The sequence below is a fragment of the Ambystoma mexicanum genome, chromosome 12 (assembly GCF_040938575.1).
Source record: "Ambystoma mexicanum isolate Mex_15411 chromosome 12, UKY_AmexF1_1, whole genome shotgun sequence".
Classification (NCBI taxonomy): domain Eukaryota; kingdom Metazoa; phylum Chordata; class Amphibia; order Caudata; family Ambystomatidae; genus Ambystoma; species Ambystoma mexicanum.
Window position 1 is genome coordinate 138,407,201 of NC_090936.1, and position 26,053 is coordinate 138,433,253.

Below are 26,053 nucleotides of genomic sequence, written 5' to 3' on the forward strand. Positions count from 1 at the left end.
GCTCTGTCTTTTTATTTTGCAGGTACAAGTTCGGAGCAGCTGCAGGGTGCCTGAATACCCGCTGGGTTAGATGTGGAAAGGTGTAATGGCACGCGAGTATTAAAGTTCCCCAATGTCTTTAAACACACCTTGTTTTGTCTTTCAGATGCGGGATGCAGCGCCGAAGGCCTCCGGAGTGTGCGAAGAGTTGGTAAGCTTTTGTCTTTCAGATGCCGGAATGCAGCGCGAGGCGTTGGTGACAGCCGATGGACCAGGTAAGTGAAGAGCTGTCACTGAAGACCGTAATGCTAACCTGTTCTTTCTTGTCTTTATAGGTGTTGCTGAAGACTGGATTCAGGATGGTAAGCCTTTTTCCTTAGGCCCAGGATCAGATGCAGAAGACACGATGAGCGTTCTGCTGCAGAGGATGCAGAATAACGCAAAGCAAGATTCATCCATCGGGTGTGGTTTAAATAGCCTCCTGTAGTGCTTAGGTGTCTCCTTCCACAGCCATGCCTAGGTAAGAAAAGAGTTCCTGCTTTCCAGAAGAGTTCCAGTGTTCTGAATCTATGGAGTGGCTCCTGCCCCACCCAACAGGAAAAGTAGTTCCAAACAGAAGAGGATCAGAGGCTCAACTGGCAGGCAAGTAAGCAGCATGGTCTGCTGCAGGTAAGTCCACCCAAGCATTATGATCCCGGCGCTTCCAGCGCTGGGACTGGGCATATTTATGAGCCTGGTGCCACTGGCGCCAGGACTGGGTCCAAAAGGTCCCAATTGGCACTCGGAACCTGGGTTATGGATCTGCTTCCAAGGGAGTTGGGAAAACCCTGACCTTTTGGAAGCAGAGATCATGACACGCACATAGCATCTTTACCGTCCTTTATGATATTTAGGAACGCCTCCCTTTCTTCTCCCTCCGGGATGCAGTCAGCCGCTGTAGAAGCACACTCCCAAAGTGTATGGCTGAATCTAGCAAGGGTGCAAGTAGCATTAATAGATTTTAATGCCATGCTACATGCCGAAAAGACTTTCTTAGCCACAGCATCGTATTTTTTATCGTCCCTGTCCTGTGGGACGGTAGGGTAAGCAGTCTTGATGTCAGTAGAAGATGCTGCCTGTACCACCAGACTTTCTGGGGATGGGTGTTTGGACAAAAACTCCGGGTCTGCAGAAGATACACTGTATTTAGTAGACAGTTTTTTATTTACTGCCGGGACGACATCTGGGGTTTTCCAGTTCGTCATGATTTTTCTTTGAAGAGCTTTATGAAAAGGTACTACAGGATCCTCCTGTGGACCTTTATCAAGAATATCCGTGAGGTCATCCTGTTGGAAAGCCTGTGAAGGTGTTGACCACCCCATAAATTCTGTGATCCTGGCCATTAAGGCTCTATAAGGGGTTTCAGCATGCTCCCCCGGGTCTTTCCTAGCGAACTCCACCTCTGGGGAAGTGTCTAAACCACTTGCCTCATGCAAGGAATCATGGAGTTCCTTTAATCTGCGTTCCTCTGAGGATAACTCCTCTTGAACTGGGGTTGCAGATCCCTGCAACTCAAATGTCTCTTCTTGGTAAGACATTTCTCCCTCTTCCATAAATGAGGACATTGTTCTCAATTGGTCTGAACTCACAAAGGGTGTGAAACCCATCTCCAAGGCAGAGGGTGCCAAACTTGTTGTAATCGGCCTCGAAAACGTCGATGTCGTCGACGCCGAAGGCTTCGAACGTGGCGTCGAAAACAAAGGTGGAGGCCTCAAGGTCGACAGAATCGGAATTCTGCTTGAGGATGTCGACAATCTCGACGACATCGTCATCGAAGACCTGGGAATAGCCACTGGGTGCGCCGCAACCGTGACTTTCCTTGGCGTCGACGCCGGTGTTGAGGATGGCGTTGAGTCGACAGACCCGTATGTCGAAGGTCCCTTCGACAATGGCGTCGAAGACACCGACCTCAACGTCGACGGAACCCTCGAAGAAGGGATTCGAGGTCTTTGCTTTACTAGAGGGTTTGTGACGTGCTCGAGAAGCTTCCCTCACCGGGTGCTGCGACTCGCGGCGTTTTGGACCTTCGGGTCTTTCGACCAGAGCATCGCTCTTGGCAGTCTTTGAGGGGGTCGAGGCCGCTTTCTCGAAGACGCTCATCATATTTTTTCGGATTTCCTCCCATTCAGCCCGGGAACTATGTTTCGTGGGGCAAGGGATTCTCTTAGGTGAAACAGAGGAAGAGGAGAACGAAGAAGGGGATCTTCGGCGTCTCCTTTTCGAGTGCTTCGATCTCGAGGAGTGATGGGACCCACTTCGAGACCTGGAGCGCGAATGGTGACGAGGAGACGAATGTCTCGACTTCGTCGGGGAAGAAGAAGCTTTAGAAGTCTTACCTTTTTCCAGCTTCCCCCTACGCTCCTTCAGGGGCTTAGTTGTCATGGACATACAGTCCTCGCACTCCGAGCAATGGTGTTCAGCTCCCAAACACCACAGACAGACCCTCTGAGGGTCTGTCAGCGACATCTTTTTTCCACAGTCTCGGCATTTTTTAAAGCCGGACCGAGGGGTCGTCGGTTCAGACGAGGAAGCCATCGAGTATGGATTGAATATCTCGAGGAAAATGGAATAATTCTCTACGAAACTGAGCAACGATATTCCGAAGCACTGAGTAAGCGGGGAAAAACAGAACTGAGCAACGGACGCTGCGTGCGGCCTTTATAGGCAGGATGACGTCGACGTGGCGGCTGTCGAGGGACATCGACTCGGCGGACGTCGACGCGCAGCTCCCTCTAGAGAGAAAACATTTCCGAGGCCAGCAAAGCTGGAAAGAGATATCCAAGATAAGATAAGGAATACGTCGGAGGCACCATTGGGGTGCCACATCCTCATCTTTGCACCAGTTACTGAACTTGTTCCAATGACATTGGTACAAAGATGTCGTTGCTGGCCTTCTAGCCGAAAGCAACATCTCCATAACGTCATCTGGAAGATCCCAATCCTTGTAGCTCAACCTCTCAGAAACCATGCGGGAAGGTTGAGTGTCTTGACCTCTGGATGCAGAACCCGACCTTCCTCTTGCGAGAGAACATCCTCCCTTTGCGGACGACGTTTTGGAGGGCAGATGGACATGTCCAGAAGGTACGGGTACCACGTCCTCCTGGCCCAATCCGGGGCAATTAGGATCATGGTTTTCCTGAACGTTCTCAACCTCCTGATTACTTGAGGAATCATAGTGACTGGAGGAAATGCGTACAGTAGGGGGAAATCCCAGTGCACCACGAACGCGTCTCCTAGAGCTCCTCTGAGGGGAAATTCCCTTGAGCAATACTGTTCACACTTCCGGTTTACCTCGGTCGCAAACAGATCCACTTGAGGGGTTCCCCAAAGGGTGAAGATCTCCAGAAGGACTTCCTGAGCTAGCTCCCCCTCGTGAGAGACCGTGCTCTGCCTGCTCAGAGCGTCTGCCGTCGTGTTCTGCTCTCCGGCTAGGTGAACTGCCATTAGAGAGATTCCTTCTCGTATTGCCCAGAACCAGAGCTGCATTGCCTCTCTGCACAGTGGTAGTGACCCTAGGCCTCCTCTCTTGTTGAGGTAGTATACGGCCACCATGTTGTCTGTCATTATCAGGACATTCTTTCCCTGTACAGAGGGCAGGAAGGCCTTCAGTGCTAGTCTGATTGCCCTCAGCTCCAACAGGTTGATGTGTGGTTTGGACTCCGACGGAGACCAACGACCGATGATTGTCAGATCGTTGGTATGAGCTCCCCACCCCGTGAGTGAGGCGTCCGTTACTACTGTTATCTCCGGCCATGGTTGCCAAAAAGATTCTCCTTTGAGGATGTTGTTGTTGCAAGCCCACCATAGTAAATCCTGAGCAACTGCGCTCGGGACTTGCAGAAGATCCGACATATTCCCCAAGAACTGGGACCACTGAGTTCTGAGTGCCCATTGAAGGGATCTCATTCTCAATCTGGCTTCTGGCACTAGGAAAATGCAGGACACCATGAGGCCGAGCAACCCCAGAAAATCGAAGGCCGGTAAATGCTGGGCATTTTGGAATTTTGTTAACATCTGCAGAATGTGGAGAGCTCTCACCTCGGGAGGCGAGGCTTTGCCCGAGGAAGTACCCAAGACTGCTCCGATAAACTGGAGCTTTTGGGATGGTATTATGTGGGACTTCTTGAAATTGCGGGAGAAGCCCAATTTGTGACGGAAGTGACAGGTGATCGAAAGATGTTTTTGAGCTTGTTCGGAAGGACTTGCTCTGATCAACCAATCGTCCAGGAAGGGGTAGACATGAATCCCCCTCTCCTGAGAGTCGTTGCCACCACCGCCATTAATTTGTGAAAACCCTCGGGCGGAGGTCAACCCGAATGGCAGAACTCAAAACTAATAGTGAGAATTGCCAATCGTAAACCTCAGGTACTTTCTGTGCTTGAAATGGATTGGTACATTAAAGTATGCATCCTGAAGGTCCAATTATACCAACCAGTCTTGGAGTTGGAGAGCCTGAAGGATCTGAGAAAGGGTAACCATGAACTTGTCCTTCCTGAGGCACTTGTTCAAGTTTCTTAAATCCAAGATGGGTCTCAATCCGCCGTCCTTCTTTGGGATGAGAAAGTATGGGGAGTACCAACCCTTGTGCCTCTCCGCTACAGGTACTTGTTCTATAGCACCTTTCTCTAGCAGGGGTGAAATTTCCTGCAACAGGAGCGGATCTGGAGTTTTGACAGAGTTGGTTCCCGGTGGATCGTTCTGAGGTCTTCTTAGGAAGGGGAGATAGTAATCTTGAGCTACTGTTTCCCGTGCCCAAGCATCTGAGGTAATGCCCTGCCATTCCTTCAAATGCTGAGAGATCCTGCCTCCCACTGGGGTTTTGTGTAACAAGGTCTCAGAGTGATTTGGAGGCGGCAGCAGGAGCGGCTGAGGGCAAAGATGCCGCTCCTGAGGTTGGCTTTGTATTCTTTCCTCGTCCACCACGAGTGACATTTCTCTTGCCTCTTTGAAAAGCATGTCCTCTTCCTCTACCAAAAGGAGTAGTACCGAAAAGGACGACCCCTCCAGGAAGATGAGCCCGAATAGGGTTTCCGAGGCTGCCGCATGGAGGCGCTAAGATTTAGCTGCCGCTTTTGAGGTCTGTAGTTTTTCTAGGCTTTCATCAGCCTTATTACCAAACAGTTTCAAGCCGTCAAAAGGCATGTTGAGAAGTCTGGCTTGCACATCTGGTGCAAACCCCGACTTCCTCAACCACGCAAATCTGCATAGCACAGTACTTTCAGCCATGGATCTGCTGATACTTTCATCATTATCCAGTCCAGACTGGAGACATTCCCCCATTGCCTCCTTTCCGTCTGACAATATTCAGGAAGCCTTCCCTTTCCTCGTCTTCTGTAATATGATCAGCCGCCGCCAAAATGCTGTCCCACAGGGTATGGGTGAACCTGGCCAGGGTACAGGTGACATTGGTTGACTTAAGAGCCATGCTACCCGAAGTAAAAACTTTACGGGCCCAGGCATCCACATTCTTATGCTCTCTATCCGGGGGGATAGTAGGATATGCAGTATGTCTTGAGGTAGTTGCAGCTTCAATAACCAGATTTTCTGGAGTGGGATGTCAGTTTAAATATTCAGGATCAGAACTAGACGGTCTATATTTTTTAGGGAAATTACTGTTTAACGCAGCAATATTGTCAGGGATTTCCCAGTTCTTTTCCACTGTTCTCTGAAGTGCCCTATGGAAGGGGAGAACTGGATCCTTCTGGGGGCCCCGAACAATTATGTCCGTCATATCGTCCTGTTCAAAAGTGGGTGAGGCTCTACCCCAAACCATATATTCTATTACTCTGTTCATTAAACTCCTGTACCCTGAATCTGCATGTTCTGCAGGGTCAGGTCTTGCAAACTCTAATTCAGGTGACGTGTCAATGCCACTAGCAGAATGCAGTGTGTCGCACAGGTCTCATTTTATATTCTGGGTCTAGAAGTTCTTCAGGAACTTGTTTAGTGCCATATTGCACTCCAAAAGGAGAGATTTCTTCATCCTCTGAGCCAGTCTATTAAAATAATCGAAGAGACTTAAAATTCTGATTTTGGTAAAATGGCGTAAATCTCCCCTCTTCCTCCTGAGTTTATCGAAGGAATCATCGACGACCCAGATGAATTCTTCGACAAAGGCGTCAAAGACGCTTTTGGCTTCAATGTCGAAGCTGCCGGTGCCGATGAAGTCGTGGATGTTTGACAACTTCTGTTTCTTATGTGGTGTCGGAGAAATACTCGACTCTCGGGGAGTCTTCGACGACCTGACGTCGACTCGAGTTTTTCGAGTTTCATCCATACTACCGGGTTTTACCACAGTAGTTTCCGACTTCCCTATGTTGTCCGATGGAGCGACAGGGGTCCGGCACTTCTGAGGTTTCATTGATGGGGTCGAGGCCGCATTCGCAAAGACCTCCATCATCTTCCTTCGAAATTCTTCTCATTTTCTGGGGGAATCAGACTTAGTCGGGCATCGTACCACTTCGGTCGATTACTCGGAAGATGGCGAAGGAGATCTATGTCTCCTTTTCACTCTCTTGGAAGAGGAACATGAAGAGCACCTCGATCTACTACGAGATCGAGATCACTTATGTTTATGAAGATCCGATTCTTTCGAATTACTCAATTTTTTATGTTTTTTAGACAAAGCCTTTGAGGATATAGAAGCTTCCCTCCCCACCGCCAGTTTACTTTTCCTCTCAAGAAGGGCCTTCTCTGTCATTCACTGACAGGCGCCATAGTCGCCGGTTCGATTACTTGAACCGAGGCATCATAGACAAACGCGGTAAGGATCTGTGATCGACATCTTCGATCCGCAGTCGATACACATTTTAAACCCAGTCTTGGGCGTTGAAGGTTTTGAAGACATTTTCAGTAGAAAATTTCGAAGCGCGCCATTCGAGAGCAAAGCAATCAGAAAAATGGAACTGACGCCAACGGGCGCGGCCCAAGCTATTTATACCATGAGTGACGTCGACAAGGTATGGAGCCCGTTGAGGGACAATAGACACGATGACCTCGAGCACAACGTCCTCTGCCAAAAAATGTTCCAAAGCAGCGAAGCTGTCGATAACAAATATCATAAAATGAGGAATACGTGGGAGGACACAATCCATTCGAACAGGAGTCTTCTTTTTGAGGTAGCCATAGTTTACTGAAAAAGCAAGTGTTCTTGGCTCTTGTATAATTTTTTTAGTCCCTTAGCTGTTTGACATTCTCAGTCTTTCCCAGAAAGTTTGATGGCAGCACATTTGTTTTGGAGGTCATTTACTGCTGGGATCATGTCATTAGAACCCATATTCTTTGATTTATTTTATTTATATTATGCGACATTAACTGATTGGAGGTTGATACACTTTGTGCAACTTGTGGTTCTTCTTGGAAATCTAGAGATGTAGAGGAAGGTTTAGTCTAATTTGTTATAGGAAGGCCCTGATCGTCTCCTATTTCGGCAAGTCTCAAACTCTACCAAAACGATTTCGACAAAGGAGTATCATCCAGATCGCAGTAGATGACTGCATAGGTTCCAGATTCAAGTCTTACTTCTTTTCTTGAAAGTATAGCGAATTTCCCTTCCATAGTGGAGATTTGTCCTTCTAGACATTCCATGTGTTGATTCATTGTTTTCATGGTTACATGCATATGTGCAATGCTAATGGTTTTTTTCATGGCTTCTTCTTTGAGGTCTTGTAACGCATCTATAATTCGTGTGCTTAGGGTTGTCCGACTGTAGACCACAGCTCGTTTGCATTTTTCTGTTTCTGTGGTCATCTCAGTCAGAGCTCTAGTATGGCCTTGTACTTCATCTTTTACAAGTTCAAACACATTCACCAGTGAGTTTTAGAGAAAACTCTGGGAAGGTGGTGTATTGTTGTTAAGAGTCCCTGGATCTGTGTTTCAAATTCTTGGGACTGGTTGGTCTAGATCTTTTGGAATATTTTTATCTGTCCTTTCGACCAGATTTCCACATATAGTTGTCTCCACTGTGGTTTTGTTTGCTCATGTTTGCCATGAGCAGCGCAGGTGTTGGAGAAATGGAGGACCCAGAACAGATACCACTCTTTCTCATTTCCCATCTTTCGTTGATCTCGTGATGGTTTCCATTTGCTGCATAGCTTGCGACCGATTTGGTAATCAGTTCTGTTCGACTAATATCTCCCACACTCAGACTTCTCTTGATTGGGAAGTAGTCCATTTTTTTTATAGAGGCAGCAGTAAAGGTCGATTCCATATTAGGGGGGGGGGTGGAGAGGTTAGGGGGGCTGGAATCGGTTTGTCAACACTTCTAGAGTGTTCTGCTATTATAGGTCCATCTGATTTGGCAAGGCTAAAGTCCTTTGTGAAGTTATTTTCTCTGCTCTCCGGCTTGCTTTTTTGCCAAAATGTGCCCATAGGAATCTTACGGAAGACCTCTGCTTTATTAGACTTAATTGTGGTCTGATCCCAACTTGGTTAAGAGGTGTATGATCTACTTCTGGGGCCCTTCGAGCATCCTGGAGTAGACCGCTTCGCAGATTATACGATTAGGGCATGGTTGTTGGCAGTAAACATTTTTTTTTACTTTTTTTGTTTTTATTGTCCCTTTCCCTTGATTGTCTCCCTTCTTTACTCTTCATATTTTAATTGTCGAATTGGATCAAAGGCATACATTAGCACGCAGTCACCAACCCACGAGAAGACGAGGAGCAGGAAATGTGGGTCACGCGATAGAGTTAGCCGGTGCACACAGCAATATAGCCGCACACAACTCTGGCGATTCAGCGGCTCTCCTCTTAGATCGAGAGCAATGGAAAGAACGACTTGCCGATGGAATGCAACAAGGGTGGGATCCTTGAGTATGGAACGGTTCTCTGCTTTAGCAAAGGCTGTGGGAGAAAGCTCCCAACACTGCTCCAAATTCAATTCGGCTCAAGGATCTGAACCCTGCAGCAGCCGTGCTTGGGGGAAGCGAAAGGTAGGAGTATTTCTTACCTCATGTTACGTATAACGTGGTGAGAGGAAAACCACCACGTTGACTTAGCAAGAGAGCGCCTGCCTCCTAATAGTCTAAATGCTTGTGTAACTCGACAATGGGATTTTCAATTGAGGTCTTCTTTGCCTCTAAAATAGGTCCGTGTTGAAAGAAAGGTCACTACACAGTGTATTACGGCACAAGTAATATCAAACAAAGCAAACCACAAGCTTGCCACTTGCCTCTTTTCTTAAATTGGTGAATAGCTTTATGTTAAAGCAAGTCAAGCGTCTGGAGTGGATGACTTGAGGTAGGTCGAATTAAAGCACAGCAGTCACTGTAGTCTCGGCAGACAGACTGCAAAACTGAGCTAATTCCGCTCAAAATTCGCGGTCATGCTGAGTATTTATAAATAAGCTCCTACTCGGTAAGACAAACCAATTAAACTGGCGAAAACACTGCAGACTGCAAAACTCTGCAGTAGCACTTTTTAAACCTGGTCTTTGGGGATGAAGGTACTTAAAACGAGGCTATCTTACTTGACGAAGTCTCTCACGAAAATAAACGTAAGTGCGTCATAATTATTTGAAGCGTTCGCTACGGAACAAGTAACTTACCTGTAACTGTTGTTCTTCCACATGGGTCTGGCAAGGATTCACATGCTCATGAATATTCCCCGTAGTCAGGCCGGGAATCCTCGGTAAAGGAAAAAAATCAGTATCAGTTTCGTTTCTGATCTGTCTTTCGTAGTAGTAACCAATCACTGATCTCTGCGTCATACTGACCACAGCCAATGACTGCCATCTCCCTAAGCCCCGCCTCTGGCAGCCATCTTCAGATTTGGTAGCACGTGAAGTGGCAGTATGACCAAGTGAAGAGCCGCAGAGGGGTAGGCGGGAAAGTTTGCATGTGAATCCATGCCAGACCCATGCTGGAGAACAACCGTTACAGGTAAGTAACTTGTTCCTTCTCCAGCATGGGGTCTGGCATGGATTCACATGCTCATGAATAAAAATACATAGCAGTACACACATGTACAACGGCGGGAGGTGGCAAAGGCTCAACATTAAGCAATTCTTACCTCACCTTAGGCGAACAGGTTGCGCAGCACTGCTTGGCCGACCCTGGACTCCTCCCTGGAATCCCGATCGACGCAGTAGAATTTCGTGAAGGTGTGCGTCGACCTCCACGTAGCAGCCCTGCAGATGTCCAGCAAGGGCACACCAGATAGGAACGCCGTGGTAGCTGCGATCGCTCTGGTGGAATGGGCTCTCGGACGGCCAGGCAGCGGTCGGTTTGCCAACCGATGACAGTACATGATACAGCCGGAGAGCCATCTGGAAATGGAAGCCTTCGAGAGAGCCTTCCCCTGATTGACAGGTCCAAAGTTCACAAAAAGTTGTGACGTCTTCCGAAAACTCTGTGCGGTCCACGTAGAACTTCAGCGCTCTAGCCACATCCAGCGAGTGTAAAGTCCTTTCAGCCGGCGACGAAGGCGACGGGAAGAAAACAGGCAACACCAAGGGCTTGTTGAGGTGGAAGTCCGACGGCACCTTGGGCATGAAGGAGGGGTGCGTCCTGAGCACTACCCTCGTGTCGTGAAAAGTCAAGTACGGGGGCTCGCAGGAAAGGGCCTGGATCTCACCCACCCGTCGTGCGGAGGTGATGGCCACAAGAAACGCTGTTTTCCACGACAAGAACTTCAACAGAGCTGAGTGCAGAGGCTTGAACGGAGGTCCCATGAGCTTGGTCAGCACCACGTTGAGCTCCCACGCCGGGGCCTTCACCGGCGGGAACGATCTGAACAGTCCCTTCATGAAGTCTTTCACCAGACGATGAGACCACAAAGACGTCCGTCCCGTGGTTCTGGTGTATCGGGAGATTGCAGCAAGATAAATCTTGATGGAAGCGTGCGCCAGTCCAGCCTTGGCCAGCGTCAGTAGGTACGGCAGAACTTGAGGAGCCGTAATCCGTAGAGGGTTAATCTTCTGTGCGTGGCACCAGACAGAGAACCTCTTCCATTTGTGTCCGTAGCATTTAAGAGTTGAGGACGCCCTGGCCTTTGCAAGAACCTCTCTGCAGTCGGCCGGTATGTCGTAACCTCCAAACTCTAACGCTGCAGGAGCCAGGCCTGCAAGTTCAGCGACTTCGGGTCGTGATGGAGGATGGCGCCTCCTTCTCTGGAGAGAAGATCCGAGTCCACTGGCAGCTTCATTGACGGGGACGCTGACAAGTCCAGAAGGTCCGGGAACCATATCTGCCTCGGCCACGCAGGTGCCGACGAGGATCATCCTGCACCGTGACCTCTTGAGCTGGTTGATGAGCCGGATCAGCAGCGGCAATGGAGGGAACGCATATAGGAACAGGCCCTCCCATGGGAACCAGAAAGCATCGCCCATGCTCCTCGGCTGGGGAAACCTGCTGGCGAACCTCCGGCACTTGGAGTTCGTCGCCGTCGCGAACAGATCGATCTGAGGTGTGCCCCACCGTCAGAAGAGGCGGTCCACTAGATCCTGTCGTCGTTCCCACTCGTGGCACAAGCGCATCCGTGGTCACTGTTTTCTGGTGGCCTGGGGTCTGGAAGTCCATGCCCGCCGTCAGATGCACGCGGGTGCCCCACCACCGGATCGCTCGTCAGAAGCTCTCGTCGAGTGTCATCCTGTCCTCGAAGCTGCCCGTCGTCTGGATCCTTGAAACAAATGGGGAGGCGCCCTGCCACTTACTTTAGGTCCATTTACCTGTATGGTAAAGGCTGAATTACTTTGCATGCTAATTATGACAGTGGTTCTATTATTTAACTGACTGTCATAGGTTTTCTTAAAAGATGAGCAAGAAATAGACCCTTATGGAAATGCATATTAGCATACTTTTATTATTCTGCTAGTGCTAGTAGGTACATAACATTTTTTATGCTTTTAAGATTTTTTACAAAAATATATGTAGAAGAAATCAGAATGCATTCATTTTGTTTTACAAATGCATCGGAAAAAAGAAAGAGTGAGTGACAAACATGGTTGTGACAAACATTCAACAAATGCACTAAAAGAGTAACAAATGTGATAAACAAAATCTCCATTAATATTGTTTGTGTCTTGATTAGAGCATATATTCAAGACTGTAGGGTGTTTGTAAGCTCTAGAGAAGACAGGGACCTGTCATGTTTGTCACTCACTCTTTCTTTTTTCCGATGCATTTGTAAAACAAAATGAATGTATTCTGATTTCTTCTACATATATTTTTGTAAAAAATCTTAAAAGCATAAAAAATATGTTATGTACCTACTAGCACTAGCAGAATAATAAAAGTATGCTAATATGCATTTCCATAAGGGTCTATTTCTTGCTCATCTTTTAAGAAAACCTATGACAGTCAGTTAAATAATAGAACCACTGTCATAATTAGCATGCAAAGTAATTCAGCCTTTACCATACAGGTAAATGGACCTAAAGTAAGTGGCAGGGCGCCTCCCCATTTGTTTCAAGTATTATTAGCTCCCAAGTCCTTCCACTTGTTCATGAGCTTACCCTCCAGTTATAATAGTCGTCTGGATCCAGCGAGCGTCCAGGAACTCCTGTAACGGGCGCATCCGAAGCCTGCACAGGCGGATGAGATAAATGTAAGAAGACATCATTCCGAGGAGGGACTTGATGGACCTCACCCTGGCTGCGTCCGCAACCAGCATCCTCTGCACCTTGGCCAAGATCGCCCTCGTCCTTTCCTCCGACGGAGAGGCCAGACGCGCCACTGTGTCGAGCTTTGCTCCCAGAAACAGTGCGTCTTGAGCGGGCACCAGGTGGGACTTGGCGTAGTTCATGGAGAATCCCAGGTCCGTGAGTAGTTGGACGGTCCTCGCCGTGTGCTCCGCGGCGAGCACCTTTGTCTTTGCTCGGATGAGCCAGTCGTCCAGGTAGGGGTAGACGTGGATCCCCTCCAGGCGCAGCCGCGCCACAGCCACCGGTGCGAGGCACTTGGTGAACACCCTGGGTGCCGACCTCAATCCGAAGGGAAGGGCTCTGAACTGGTAGCGATGCCCTTGGACCACGAATCTGAGAAACTTTCGGTGTCCCTTTAGGATGGGGATATGGAAGTAGGCATCCTCCAAATCCAACGACAACAGGAAATCGCCCTCCTCCAGTTGACCCAGGACGTGCTGGAGGGTGACCATCCAGAACTTCTGTGCCTTGATGAATTTGTTCAGTCGTCGTAGGTCCAGGATGGGACGCCATCCTCCCGTCTTCTTCACAAGGAAGTATCTTGAGTAAACTCCGGAGCCCCGAAGCCTCTTTGGGACGAGCTCGATGGCGCCTTTCTTGAGCATCGCCTTTACCTCCAAGAGAAGTTGAGGGACGTGATGTTCCTTCCTGGCCACGGGGGGAAAGCGGGGGCACTTCTTTAGAAACTCGAGCGCGTGACCCTGGGCCAGGGTGTCCATCACCCAACGGTCGGTGGAGATGGACTCCCACACGCTGACGAAGTTCCCCAGCCAGCCTCCCACCGGGGTGCTTCGGTGGGGGCCCGACCCCACGGCCGGTTCAGTCCTGCTTCGACGAGGCTTTGCCGCCTTGCCCTCCTTGGCGACGACGGCGGGTTCCGCCCGACTTGCCTCGTTCCCTGTAGGCTTCTTGCGACGACGAACGGGCCGCTTGACGATAGGTGGAAAATCCGCTGCCGGAACCTTTGGAGGCACCCCGCTTGCCTCCGCCGCTCCGAAAGGGCGGGTGTCGTTGCTGGAGAACACCAAGAGGCCGGGCCGTCTCCGTGTCCGTCTTGATGGCTTGTAGGGAATCGTCCACTGTTTTCCCAAACAGGTTGCTCCCGTCGAACGGCATGTCCAAGACTCTGGTCTGCACGTCCTGACGGGAGTCAGTTGCCTTGAGCCATCCACGCCGTCTAAGGCACACGCCGTTGCCCAACTGGCGAAATCCAGTGTCAGCGATGTCCGTCGTTATTGTAATGGCGTGGTCCAACGCCACTTCTCCTTCCTGCAAGATCTCTAGGGCTTCCGCCCTCTTGTCGTCTGGTAAGAAGTCCAGCAGGGGGGCGATTTTGTACCACAACTCCCTGTCGTAGCGGGCTACGATAGCCAAGGCGTTGGCAGCCTTAATCGTCGTCGCTGCCGATGAGATGACGCATCGTGTCCAATTTCTTTCCCTCACCGTCCAGCGGGGAGGTTGACGTAGAGGCCGAGGCCCCCCCGCCCCCCGCTTTCTTCCTGGCCGCCGCTGAGACGACCGAGTCCGGGGTCGGCTGTGCCCGAAGGTACAAGGGGGCCGCATCCGGGACAAGGTACTTCTTCTCGTACCGGTCCCTTCTCGCAGGCGTTGTGGATGGGTTCTTGAGGGGGGCGAGACCCTCATCCCAGATATTGTCCAGTAGAGGTACAGCGAGGACCGTCTTCCTCTTGGTCTCGCGCCGTTGATAAAGGAAACTTTCCTTCTTCTCTTCCGGGCAGAGCTGGAAAAGCTCGGATGCCCTGGCGATCATGGCATGAAACTATCCAATCTCGTCGGGCGGGAAGCCCGGGGAGGAGGTGACGACGGGAGATCCTCGTCGTAAACCTCGTCGTCTGTGCCCGTCGCGGCCGTGTCAGTCCCCGTATCATCCCCACGGGTCGTGGACGGGGAGGAGGGCTGAGCAGGGCATGATGGTTGAAATGGAGGTGGAGGATGAATCCTTCTCTTACGAGGGGGGCTTATAGAAGGGCCTGGCTCCGGGTCCCCCGTCGAGAGAGGTTCCTCCATTAGTGGTAACGGCAATCTCGTCCTTATCTCCGAACATAAGGACTGTATAGCCAACAAAATGGCCGCTGAGTTGTCTTGCGGCACTGGTTGAGGGGAGTCCGACGGGCGGTCAGGAGCCCCATCGGCACCCTCGACGTTCTCGTCGTCTCCTACGTCGGGGTCCCTCCCGACGGGCTGGTGGTCTTCCACGCCAACGCTGTGGCTTAAGACTTCGATTAGCTCCTCCTCAGAGGTTGAGGCCGAATCCACGACGACCTCCTGCCCCCCCCCTTTTTCTTCTCCGGAGGTTTCACTGGGGTCCTGTCGATGGGCATGAAAGAGGACTCCCTCCGCGGTGGCAGGGAGACTCTGGGCCCCGAGGTCGCCACCACTGGTGTAGCCTCCACAGGCGGAGCCAGGGTCGCCGCGACTGTCTCGATAGAGGCCTTGGCCGGGTGGATTAAGGCTTTCACCACCTTAGGTGCGCTCACCGCCTTCTCCTTGTGGGGAGGGTCACCGCCTCGCTCCCACTCCGATGTGGCCTTCGAGCTCGACCGGTGTCTCTCCAGGAGCTTAGCCGTGTGCTCGGCCTTCCTCTTACCCGAGCCAGAGCGTTGGCTCGTGGTTGATGGCGCCGGGGAGGATGCGCCCTGCCTGGCGCCCGTAGAGGCCGACCGTTCGGCGCTCCCGGTGCCAGCGGACTCACGGTGCTTGGCCTTCTGTTGGACCCCCGTCGCCGGGGCGCCCTCAAAGGTCTTAGAAGACCGCTCGGACGACTTCTTCTCGCCTGACGGGCTCTTCCCTTCCAGCCAGTTGGCGAGACGCAGATGGCGGTCCTTCATGGTCCGCTCCGACATATTGCCGCAAAACGTACAGTCCTTCTCCACGTGCGTCTTGTCCTCATGCAGGCAGTAGAGGCAAAGGGAGTGTTCGTCGTCCTTAAAGAAATTCTGAAGCTGGCATCCAGGGCAGACCCTGAACAGCTTTCCGGGCGTCGAGCTTCCCTTCTCCTGGGCCATGATCGAGATGGGCCTGAGAAACTTCTGGAGTCCTCCAAAAGCGTGGCTCGATGAAATCTTCACCCTTGAGGGGCGTAGAAGAATCCGACACGGGTCCCCGTTGATCGGAAAAAGAAACGGTGGAGCTTGAGGCTCTTTTGACCGAAAGAGAAAATTTTCCTAAGAAAAAGCGCGAAAAAAGCACTAAAGCTCGAGAGCAACAGCATGAGGATCCCAACACTTGAACGTACGGTAAAAATCTGAAGATGGATGCCAGAGGCGGGGCTTAGGGAGATGGCAGTCATTGGCTGTGGTCAGTATGAGGCAGAGATCAGTGATTGGTTACTACTACGAAAGACAGATCAGAAACGAAACTGATACCGATACCGATACCGATTTTTCTTTACCGAGGATTCCCAGCCTGACGACGGGGAATATTCATGAGCATGTGAATCCATGCCAGAGAAAGAAAATATTCCTTTTTCTGATCCTCAGGGCCGAGCTGGAAGAGCTCGGATGCACTGGCTATCATGGCGTGAAAAGAGCCAATTTCGTCGGCGGAGAGGCCCGAGGGGGGGGGTGATAACGATGTCCATTTTGTCATCGCCGCCGTCGTCGTCGTCGTCCGTCGCCGTATCCTCCCGAGGATCCGGCGAGGGGGATGAGGGGTCCACAGGCCTCGCGGGCACGAAGGGCGGAGCGGGGAGGACTCTCCTCTGCTTGTTCCGAGGGCTTCCCGACAGGTCTGGTTCTGTATCCTACGTCGGGGTCCGTTGTAACCTCGTCCTTCTCAGTACATAAGGATTGGATCACCAACAAAATGGCCGCCGAGCTATCCTGGGGCTCGGGTAATGGCTGCGACGGACGGGATGGCTGCTCCACTGGGCCCTAGTCGCCATTGTCGCTATCTTCGATCACATCAGCAGGAACCTTCCCCTGAGATCGAACCTTCTCGAACCTCTCGTTGAGGCCCATGAACCTCTCGTTGAGGCCTTTCACGGTTTCCCCCGGATCCTCCTCGGAGGCTGAATCCGAGTCCCTAATGGCCACCACCCCCCTCCCTCTTTTTCCGCCGGGGTCTTCACGGGGGTCTTAACGGTGGTCTGGAAAGAGGATTCCCTCCGCGGTGGCAGGGAAATTCTGGGCCCCGAGGCCGCCTCCACTGTCGTAGCCTCTGCCGGCTTCGCCACCTCGATAGAGGCCTTTGCCGGGTGGATCAAGGCCCTCACCACCTTAGGTGCGTCCCAGGCCTTTGCTTTGGGGGGAGGGTAATCACCTTGCTCCCCCTCGGCTCCCTTCGAGATCGAGTGGGGCCTCTCCAGACGCTTACCCGGGTTCTCGGACTTCCTCTTCCCCGAACGAGAGCGCTGGCTCGTGGTTGATCGTGCCGGGGAAGTCGCGCCCTGCCTGGCAGCCGAGGAGTCCGACCTTTCGGCGCTCTCGGTGCCCGCGGACTTGCGGTGCTTGGCCTTCTGTTGGGCCCCCTTCGCCGGGGCGCCCTCACTGGACTTAGAAGACCGCTCAGACTTTTTCTTTGCCTTCTCACCTGCTGTGCCCTTCTCCAGCCAGGCGGCGAGGCGGGAACAACGATCTTGCTTGGTCCGTTCCGACAGGTTCTTGCAGAAAGCACAGTCCTTCTCCTCGTCCTCCTTGAAAACATTTTGCAATCCGCATCCTGGGCAGCTCCTGAACAGCTTGGATCCGGGCGTCGAGCTTCCCTTGTCCTGGGCCATGTCCGTTGAGGTAGGCCGCAGATCTTCTGGAATCCTCCAAGAAGATTAACTCAACAAAAACTTCACCCTTGAGGGGCGTAGAAGCATTCCGAAACGGGTCCCCGTTATCGGAAGTAGAAACGGTGAGCTTGAGGCTCAATTAACCCAAAAAAAGAGAAAAAGAAATCTCCTGAAAAAGCGCAAAAAATACTTGAACATGCGGTAAAAATCTGAGGATGGCTGCCAGGGTAGGGGCTTAGGTAGAGGGCAGTCATTGGCTGGGGGCAGTATGACCCAGAGATCAGTGATTGGTTATACTAAGAAAGACAGATCAGAAACAAAACTGATACTGTTTTTTTTTTTTACTGAGGATTCCCAGCCTGACGGGGAATATTCATGAGCATGTGAATGCATGCCAGACCCCATGCTGGAGAAACAGAAAAACGAAACTGAAGCCAATGGGCGCTGCGCACGCTATATATACAGACCTCAAAACCCAAATTGAGGACCTTAAAGACAACGGTAAACTGGCCCTTCTACTACTTCTGGACCCATCAGCGGCTTTCGATTTGGTCAATCACCAAATACTCTGTCGGCACTTGAAGTCAGCGGCCCACTTCTCTGACAACACTTCCAACTGGATTAGGTCATTCCTTGACAACAGGCACGAGAGTTTTGTCCCCCACTGCATCGGCCGATCCCACACCAGTCCCGTGTGGAGTCCCGCAAGGATCCTGCGTCTCCCCAACCCTCTACAATGTCTTCACCAAACCTCTATTTGATGTGCTCGACTATCTGGGTGTCACCTACACGAATTATGCTGATGACACCCAGATACTCATACCCATCACTGGTGACTACATTACTGACTCTAAAGCCCTTAATGACAGTTACCTTTTCATACACGCCTGGATGGCCCAGCACGAACTATGCCTCAACGATGACAAGACTGAGCTTCTCATCTTAGGCACGCAACAGAGACTTAACAAACTGAGCCCCCTGTTTGGCTCCTTTAACATTGACGGTAATCTGATTAAAGTATCTAAAGACATCAAAACTCAGGGTATATACCTCGACGCCTCTTTGACACTCACCAGACAAACCAATGCAGTTGCTGCTGCGTCTGCATACACCTGCAAATTGATCTCGGCCTGCCGCCCATTCCTTACTGCCCAGAATTGCATTACCCTGGCCAGGACCTTGGTTATGTCCAAGTTGGACTACCCCAATGCACTGTACCAAGGCACTAACCAGGGTAATCTCAAACTTCAGACGACCCAAAACAATGCCATTAGAGCAGCCCTTAACATCCCCCGATCAGCCCACATCTCAGAAACCAGGAAGAACCTTAACTGGCTCTCAGTTGCCCAAAGGATCTCCTGAAAGCACTGGCCCTCGCCTACAAATGTGTTAACCACCAGGCCCCCCTCTTATCTAGCCTCGCGATTCACTCAATATACTCCAGTACGTGCACTCAGATCTGCACAAACCCAAGGTCTTGCGATCCCCAGATTCAAGCTTCATTCTGCTTGGGGCGCTAGCTTCCCTGTCCTGGCAGCCAAGCTCTGGAACACTGTACCACTCATGATTAGAACGCTACCCTCCTTTAACCAATTCAAACACAAAGTCAAGCTTTGGTTAGCTACTTCCCACCAACAACCGCTCTTCTGTCTCGACGGGCCTTCTGGGACCTAGCTCTGTTCTGCTCCGCTCAGATTATTGCCTTGATTTGTAACGTCATCTGTATAATCTGTGTACTTGTTGGGACTTCTATGATATGTCTACTACTGCAATCTAATGTTCCACCACCTGTAATGTAATGTTCTACTAAGATATGTGCCCGGTTGCCCTTGGACCTGGCCTGCGCTATACAAATAAAATATATAATATATATTAATATATTAATATTAAAGACAATGATGCAGACTCCAGATGGAATCCCTCGAGGGGCATTAAGTCGACCGCATCGATGCACAGCAGCCCCCTGTCAAAAAATAAACTCTGAAGCTACTGAAGCTAGAAAATAGTCTCATAAAATGGGAATACGTGGGAGGACACAATCTATTTGAAGAGCCTAGACATTAAATGTTTCTTAACTAGAAGGAAATCCACATGCCTGTCATTTTAACACGGACGCAAATTCTAAACTATCTAGATAATAAGCGACACAGATGTGTCAATAGTACATTTTTGCAAGGAATTGAAGCGCAGGGCATTCTTTTGTTCCAAGAGCTGGCATAAGGCCCTTCAGTCTTGTTTTCGAATACAACAATATTTCACAGCCACGATAACGTGTCACAGTTCAAGGCAAAGATAAGTCTGCCTCTGGGAGAGGAGATAAAAGGGAGTGCCCAGGACATAAGCAACATTATACCAGTGTGCAAAATTAGCACTTGCAACAGCTAGGGATAATTGACTTTTGGAGAGTAAGAAAAGGTGTGCTTTGTGTATTTATAGAATTGGAGATGGAGTCACTTTTTATGGCTGGCTAGTAGCTTGCAACTTCAAATCCTCCTTACCCCCTTGTTTATACAACACTCTATCAAAGGAAAACAATTATTCTGCTGGTTTTCCTTCTGCAAAGCCTTTTGGAAACTCAATGAGCCAACTATCCTGAAGATGTAAAGCCAAACAGCTCAATTTATATGCTTGCTCCTAAATAAAATGTTTCTCCATTTTCTTTTATATAATAAGACATTACATTTCAAAACGTTTATCAGCATAGCATTATCAATTTGGGAGGATCAGTTGCTGCAGGCCCTTGCACACCATATGCAACTTAGCTAAAGAAAAGATTGGATTAGAGAAATGTAGAAGACTTGCTTAAATTCTGCTTCTTGGTTTTGTTTAATTGGTACTGTGTCATAAACAGTTTGTTCCACTAAAACTGCACTACTTGTGTTAGTATAGCAAAGCAAGTACTAGTTGATAGTAAAGGCCCAATGTCCCCACTGGGGCTTAGTTACAGCACTGGACAAACCTACATGTATATATAGAAATCCTTTGTTTTCTCTTCCCCATTCAGCGATTCAAAGTTGCTTCTTACAGTCCATCAATGCTGAAGCAGAAATCCTATCAAAGCTGCAGTGAAGATCGCAGTGAATTTCCTTTATAACCACCAATAGGGTAGGGGATGACGGGAGTAGCAGACAATTCCTTTGCTCCCTCTAAACCATAGGTTTGTCATGAGCTACAGCCATTGATCACTCTGATGTGGAGTTAATCACTTCAGAAAGGGCGATTACATTTACAACATATCTGTAGATATTCATGTTAAGAACAGTAAGTAGTATGCTGCAACCAACCTCCTCTTTCTCCTGTTTTGCATGTTTGCGCTCAGCTGCTGCATTTTTCTTCTTGTTGTAACTAAACTGTGCATCTTCCTCTGCTTGCTGCATCAATTTTTTCTTTTTCTCATAATCTTCTGCAAGCTCCCAGGAATTGCTAATCTGTTCAAAAAGTCGAGTTCTTTCTTTGGGTTTCGTCATTGCAATTGACTCCACTTCACCCTGGGAAAAGTATGACAACATACATGTGAGTGAACACTCACGCATCCAATAGATTTGGCTTTTGAGTGTATTTGTTAAGCAATGGCATTACATGGCCAGGAATCCAGTCATTTAACATGTCCTGCTGCTACTCACATCACATGAGATGCATGACTATCATGCAGCATGTTTTACAATCAAAGGCCAAGGAATGTACACCATTTGAAGGTTTTGTTATCAAATCCCCAGTTGCGGGCACCACTGCCATACAATGGACAGGTCCCACTATGGCTAGTTAACACGTGCTCGTGACTGCTAGGATTTTGGATTTGCTCACCATTGTAGATAAAGATAAAGTACAAATGCTATTTAGATGTAATCAGAAGTAGCCATGTTATTTAAATTGTATTTTATTGCCTTTTCCTTCACACATTGGTACAAAGAAGAATAGCATACAATAGCTGTCTTGTTAGGCAATACAGGAGCAACTGGGCATAACTAAATCAAGAAAACATGTTCAGGAATGCTGTTTCACAGTCAGGTTAATATTGACAAGATCACTTATAACCAACTGTTCATTTTGTAACTACCCAAGTTGTAGGTGAAAAATGGAACACGTTACTTACCTGTAACTGTTGTTCTCCAGCATGGGTCTGGCATGGATTCACATGCTCATGAATATTCCCCGTCGTCAGGTTGGGAATCCTCGGTAAAGAAAAAAAATCAGTATCAGTTTTGTGTCTGATCTGTATTTCTTAGTATTAACCAATGACTGGTCTCTGGGTCATACGGCCCCCAGCCAATGACTGCCCTCTCCCCAAGCCCCGCCCCTGGCAGCCAACCTCAGATTTGGTAGCACATAAGTGGCAGTATGACCAAGTGAAGAGCCGCAGAGGGGAACGGGGGAGGGTTCGCATGTGAATCCATGCCAGACCCATGCTGGAGAACAACAGTTACAGGTAACTAACTTGTTCCTTCTCCAGCATGGGGTCCGGCATGGATTCACATGCTTATGAATATAAGAATACGTAGCAGTACACACATGCACAACCACGGGAGGTGGCAAGGCTCAACATTAAGCATTACATTTAAACTCAACATTAAGCATCTCTTACCTCCTCGCCAGGATCACCTTAAGCGAACAGGTTGCGCAGCACTGCCTGGCTGACTCTGTACTCCTCCCTGGAATCCTGGTCAACGCAGCAGAATCTCGTTAAGGTTTGCGTCGACATCCACGTAGCAGCCCTGCAGATGTACAGCAGGGGCACACCAGACAAGAACGCCGTGGTAGCTGCGATCGCTCTGTTCGAATGGGCTCTCGGACTGCCGGGCAAAAGTCGGTTTGCCAACCGATGACAGTGCATGATACAGCCGGAGAGCCATCTGGAAATGGAAGCCTTCAAGAGAGCCCTCCCTTGGTTCACAGGTCCAAAGTTCATAAACAGCGGTGATGTCTTCCGAAAACTCTTCGTTCGGTCCACAACTTCAGCACTCTAGCTACATCCAGCGAGTGCAAAGTCCTCTTGGCTGGCGACGAAGGCGACAGGAAAAAGACTGGTAACACCAAGGGCTTGTTGAGATGGAAGTCCAACGGCACCTTGGGCATGAAGGAGGGGTGCGACCTCAGCACCACCCTCGTCTCGTGGAAAGTCGCATATGGAGGCTTGCAGGAAAGGGCCTGAATCTCTCCCACGCGTCGTGCAGAGGTGATGGCCACAAGGAACGCTGTCTTCCACGACAGGAACTTCAACGGAGTCGAATGCAAGGGCACGAATGGCGGGCCCATGAGCCTAATCAGCACCACGTTGAGCTCCCACGCCGGGGCTGGAGCCTTCACCGGCGGGGAACGATAAGAACAGTCCTTCCATAAACTCCTTCACCAGACGATGAGTCCACAGGGATGACTGTCCTGCAGTTCTGGTGTATCGGGAAATGACAGCCAGATGTATCTTGATGGAAGCGTGAGCTAGTCCAGCTTTGGCCAGCGACAGTAAGTACGGTAGCACTTGAGGGGCTGTAATCCGTAGAGGGTTAATCTTCTGTGCACGGCACCAGACAGAGAACCTCTTCCACTTGTGTCTGTAGCACTTGAGAGTTGAGGACGCCCTCGCCTTTGCAAGAACCTCTCTGCAGTCAGCCGGGATATCATACCCTCCAAACTCTAGTGCTGCAGGAGCCAGGCCTGCAAGTTCAACGACTCCGGGTCGTGATGAAGAATGGCACCTCCTTCTCTGGAGAGACGATCTGCGTCCGTCGACAGTTTGACTGGTGGGGACGCTGACAAGTCCAGAAGGTCCCGGAACCATATCTGTCTCGCCCACCTCGGTTCGACGAGGATCATCCTGCACCGGGACCTCTTGAGTTGGTTGATGAGCCTGAGCAGCAACGGCGTTAACGCATACAGGAACAGGTCGTCCCAGGGTAACGAGAAAGCATCGCCCATGCTCCTCGGCTGGGGGAACCTGCTGGCGAACCTCTGGCACTTGGAGTTAGGCGCCGTCGCAAACAGGTCGATTTGGGGTTTGCCCCATCGCCGGAAGAGTTGATCCACTTGATCCTGGTGTAGTTCCCACTCGTGGCACGAGCGCAGCTCCCTCCTGAGCGAGTCGGCAATGGTGTTTATCCCCGCTAGATGAAAAGGCACGAAAAACATCCCCTGGGCAACGGCCCAGTGCCACAGATCCTGGGCTTCCTTTGACAGGGCTGGAGATCTAGTTCCTTCCCTGCTTCCGGGTGTAGAACATCGTGGTGGTGTTCTCGGTGAAGATCCTCACCACCTTGCCCTTGAGGGACGGGAGGAATGACTTGAGGGCCCAGAACACTGCTCTGAGCTCCAGTATGTTGATGCGGAGCGGCCTCTCCTCCGGGAGCCACAGGCCTCTCGCGTGAAGATCTCTGGTGTGCGCTCCCCACCCCTCCAGGGAGGCATCAGTCGTCACCGTCACCTGGTACGCTGGGGTCTGAAAGACCGTGCCCGCGGCGAGATGTGCGCGGGTGCCCCACCATCGATTTGCTTGGCAGAATACTTTGTTGAGCGAGATCTTGTCCTCGAAGCTGTCCTTCGCTTGCGTCCAACGGGCATCGCGGAACTCCTGCAGAGGACGCATCCGAGGCCTGCACAGGCGCACCAGATAGAGGCAAGAGGACATCATACCGAGAAGAGACTTGATGGACCTCATTCTGGCCACGTTCGTGGCCAGCAGACGCTGTACCTTGCCCAGGATGGCCTGCGTTCTTTCCTCCTCCGAGGCCAACTGCGCTACTGTATCGAGCTTGGCTCCCAGAAACAGCGCGACCTGCGACGGAACCAGGTGGGATTTGGGGAAGTTGATGAGAATCCCAGGTCCGTGAGCAGCCGGACGGTCTTTGCTGTGTGTTCGATGGCGAGTTCCCTTGTCCCTGCTCGGATGAGCCAGTCATCCAGGTAGGGGTAGACGTGGATCCCCTGCAGGCACAGCCGCGCCGCCACTGGTGCTAGGCACTTGGTGAACACCCTGGGCGCCGACTTCAATCCGAATGGGAGGGCCTTGAACTGGTAGTGCCACCCTTGGACTACGAACCCGAGGAAACTTTCGGTGTCCTTTTAGGATGGGGATGTGAAAGTACGCATCCTCCAGATCCAACAACGGTAGGAAGTCGCCTTCCTCCATCTGGCCCAGCACGTGCTGGAGGGTGACCATCCGGAACCTCTGCGCCTTGATATATTTGTTTAGCCGACACAAGTCCAGGATGGGACGCCAACCTCCCGTCTTCTTTCTGACAAGGAAGTATCTTTAGTCTACTCCGGAGCCCCGGAGTCTCTTTGGGACGAGCTTGATGGCTCCTTTCTTGAGCGTCGCCCCTACCTCTAACAGCAGTTGAGGGACGTGGTTTTCATTCCTAGCCACGGGAGGAATTCGGGGGCACTTTAGAAATTCCAGAGTGTGCCCGTGGGCCAGGGCATCCAGCACCCAACGGTCGGTGGAGATGGACTCCCACACGCTGACGAACTTTGTCAGCCGGCCTCCCACCAGGGTGCTGACGCGACGGCCGGTTCAGTCTTGCTCGGAAGCAGCCTTGCCGCCTTGGCGTCCCTGGTGACGACGGCGAGATCCACCTGACTTGCCTCGTCCCCTGTAGGCTTCTTGCGAAGAGGAGCGGGCCGCCTGATGGTAGGTCGAGGAGCCGCCGCCGAATCCTTTGGAGGCACCTTGCTTGCCTCCGGAGTTCCGAAAGGGCGGCCGCTGTTGCTGCAGAACTCCCAAGGCCCGAGTCATCTCCATGTCGGTCTTGATGGCCTGCAGCGACTCATCCACATTCTTTCCAAACAGATTGTTCCCGTCAAAGGGCATGTCCAAAACCTTGGCTTGCACGTCCTGGCGGAAATCCGTCGCCTTGAGGCACCCCCGCCGTCGAAGGCAAACGCTGTTGCCCAACTGGCGGAAACCGGTGTTGGCAATGTCCGTGGCCACAGTTATGGCGTGGTCCGACGCCACTTCACCCTCCTGTAAGATCGCCAGGGCCTCGGTCGTCCGGAAGTCCAACAGGGGGGGGTGATCTTGTACGACAATTCCCTGTCGTAGCGGGTCACAATCGCTAGGGTGTTGGGCGCTTTAATCATCGTCGCCGCCGAGATGACTTGTCGTCCCACGGCGTCCCGCTTCTTTCCCCTTGCCGTCCAGTGGGGAAGTTGAGGATGAAGCCGATGCCCCTCCTCGCTTTCTTCTTGGCCGCTGCTGAGACGACCAAATCCGGGGTCGGCTGTGCCCTAAGGCACAACGGGGCGGCGTCGGGGACCTGGTACTTCTTCTCGTACCGGTCCCTCTTTGTAGGTGTCGCGGACGGGTACTTGAGGAGGGCAAGTCCCTCATCCCAGATGTCATCCAGCAACGCCACCGTGAGGACTGTCTTCCTCTTGGCCTTGCGCCGTTGGTAGAGGAAACCTTTCCTCCTTCTCCTCAGGGCAGAGCTGAAAAAGCTCGGATGCCCTGGCAATCATGGTGTGGAACGAGCCAATCTCGTCGGCGGGGACCCCGAGGAATCGGAGACGGGAGGCCAGTCCCAACGTCACCACCGTCATCCGTCCCCGTCTTAGCCGTGTCCGTTCCTGTATCGTCTCTCGGGATCGGGGAAGGCGACAAAGGCTGAGAAGGCCGAGAGGGCTGAAGGGGCACTGGATGAATTCTCATCCTCTTGTTCGGAGGGCTTC

General features: G+C 51.0%; 1 protein-coding gene across 1 annotated transcript in view; it reads right to left on the reverse strand.

The window, feature by feature from the left end:
- Positions 1 to 26,053, reverse strand: part of SMC1B (structural maintenance of chromosomes 1B) — a 2,377,846-nt gene that overhangs the window by 2,096,747 nt on the left and 255,046 nt on the right. The window contains exon 4 of the mRNA XM_069627687.1: positions 20,683 to 20,886. Within this exon, the coding sequence (XP_069483788.1) occupies positions 20,683 to 20,886 (204 nt within the window). The remainder of the gene's footprint in view (positions 1 to 20,682; positions 20,887 to 26,053) is intronic.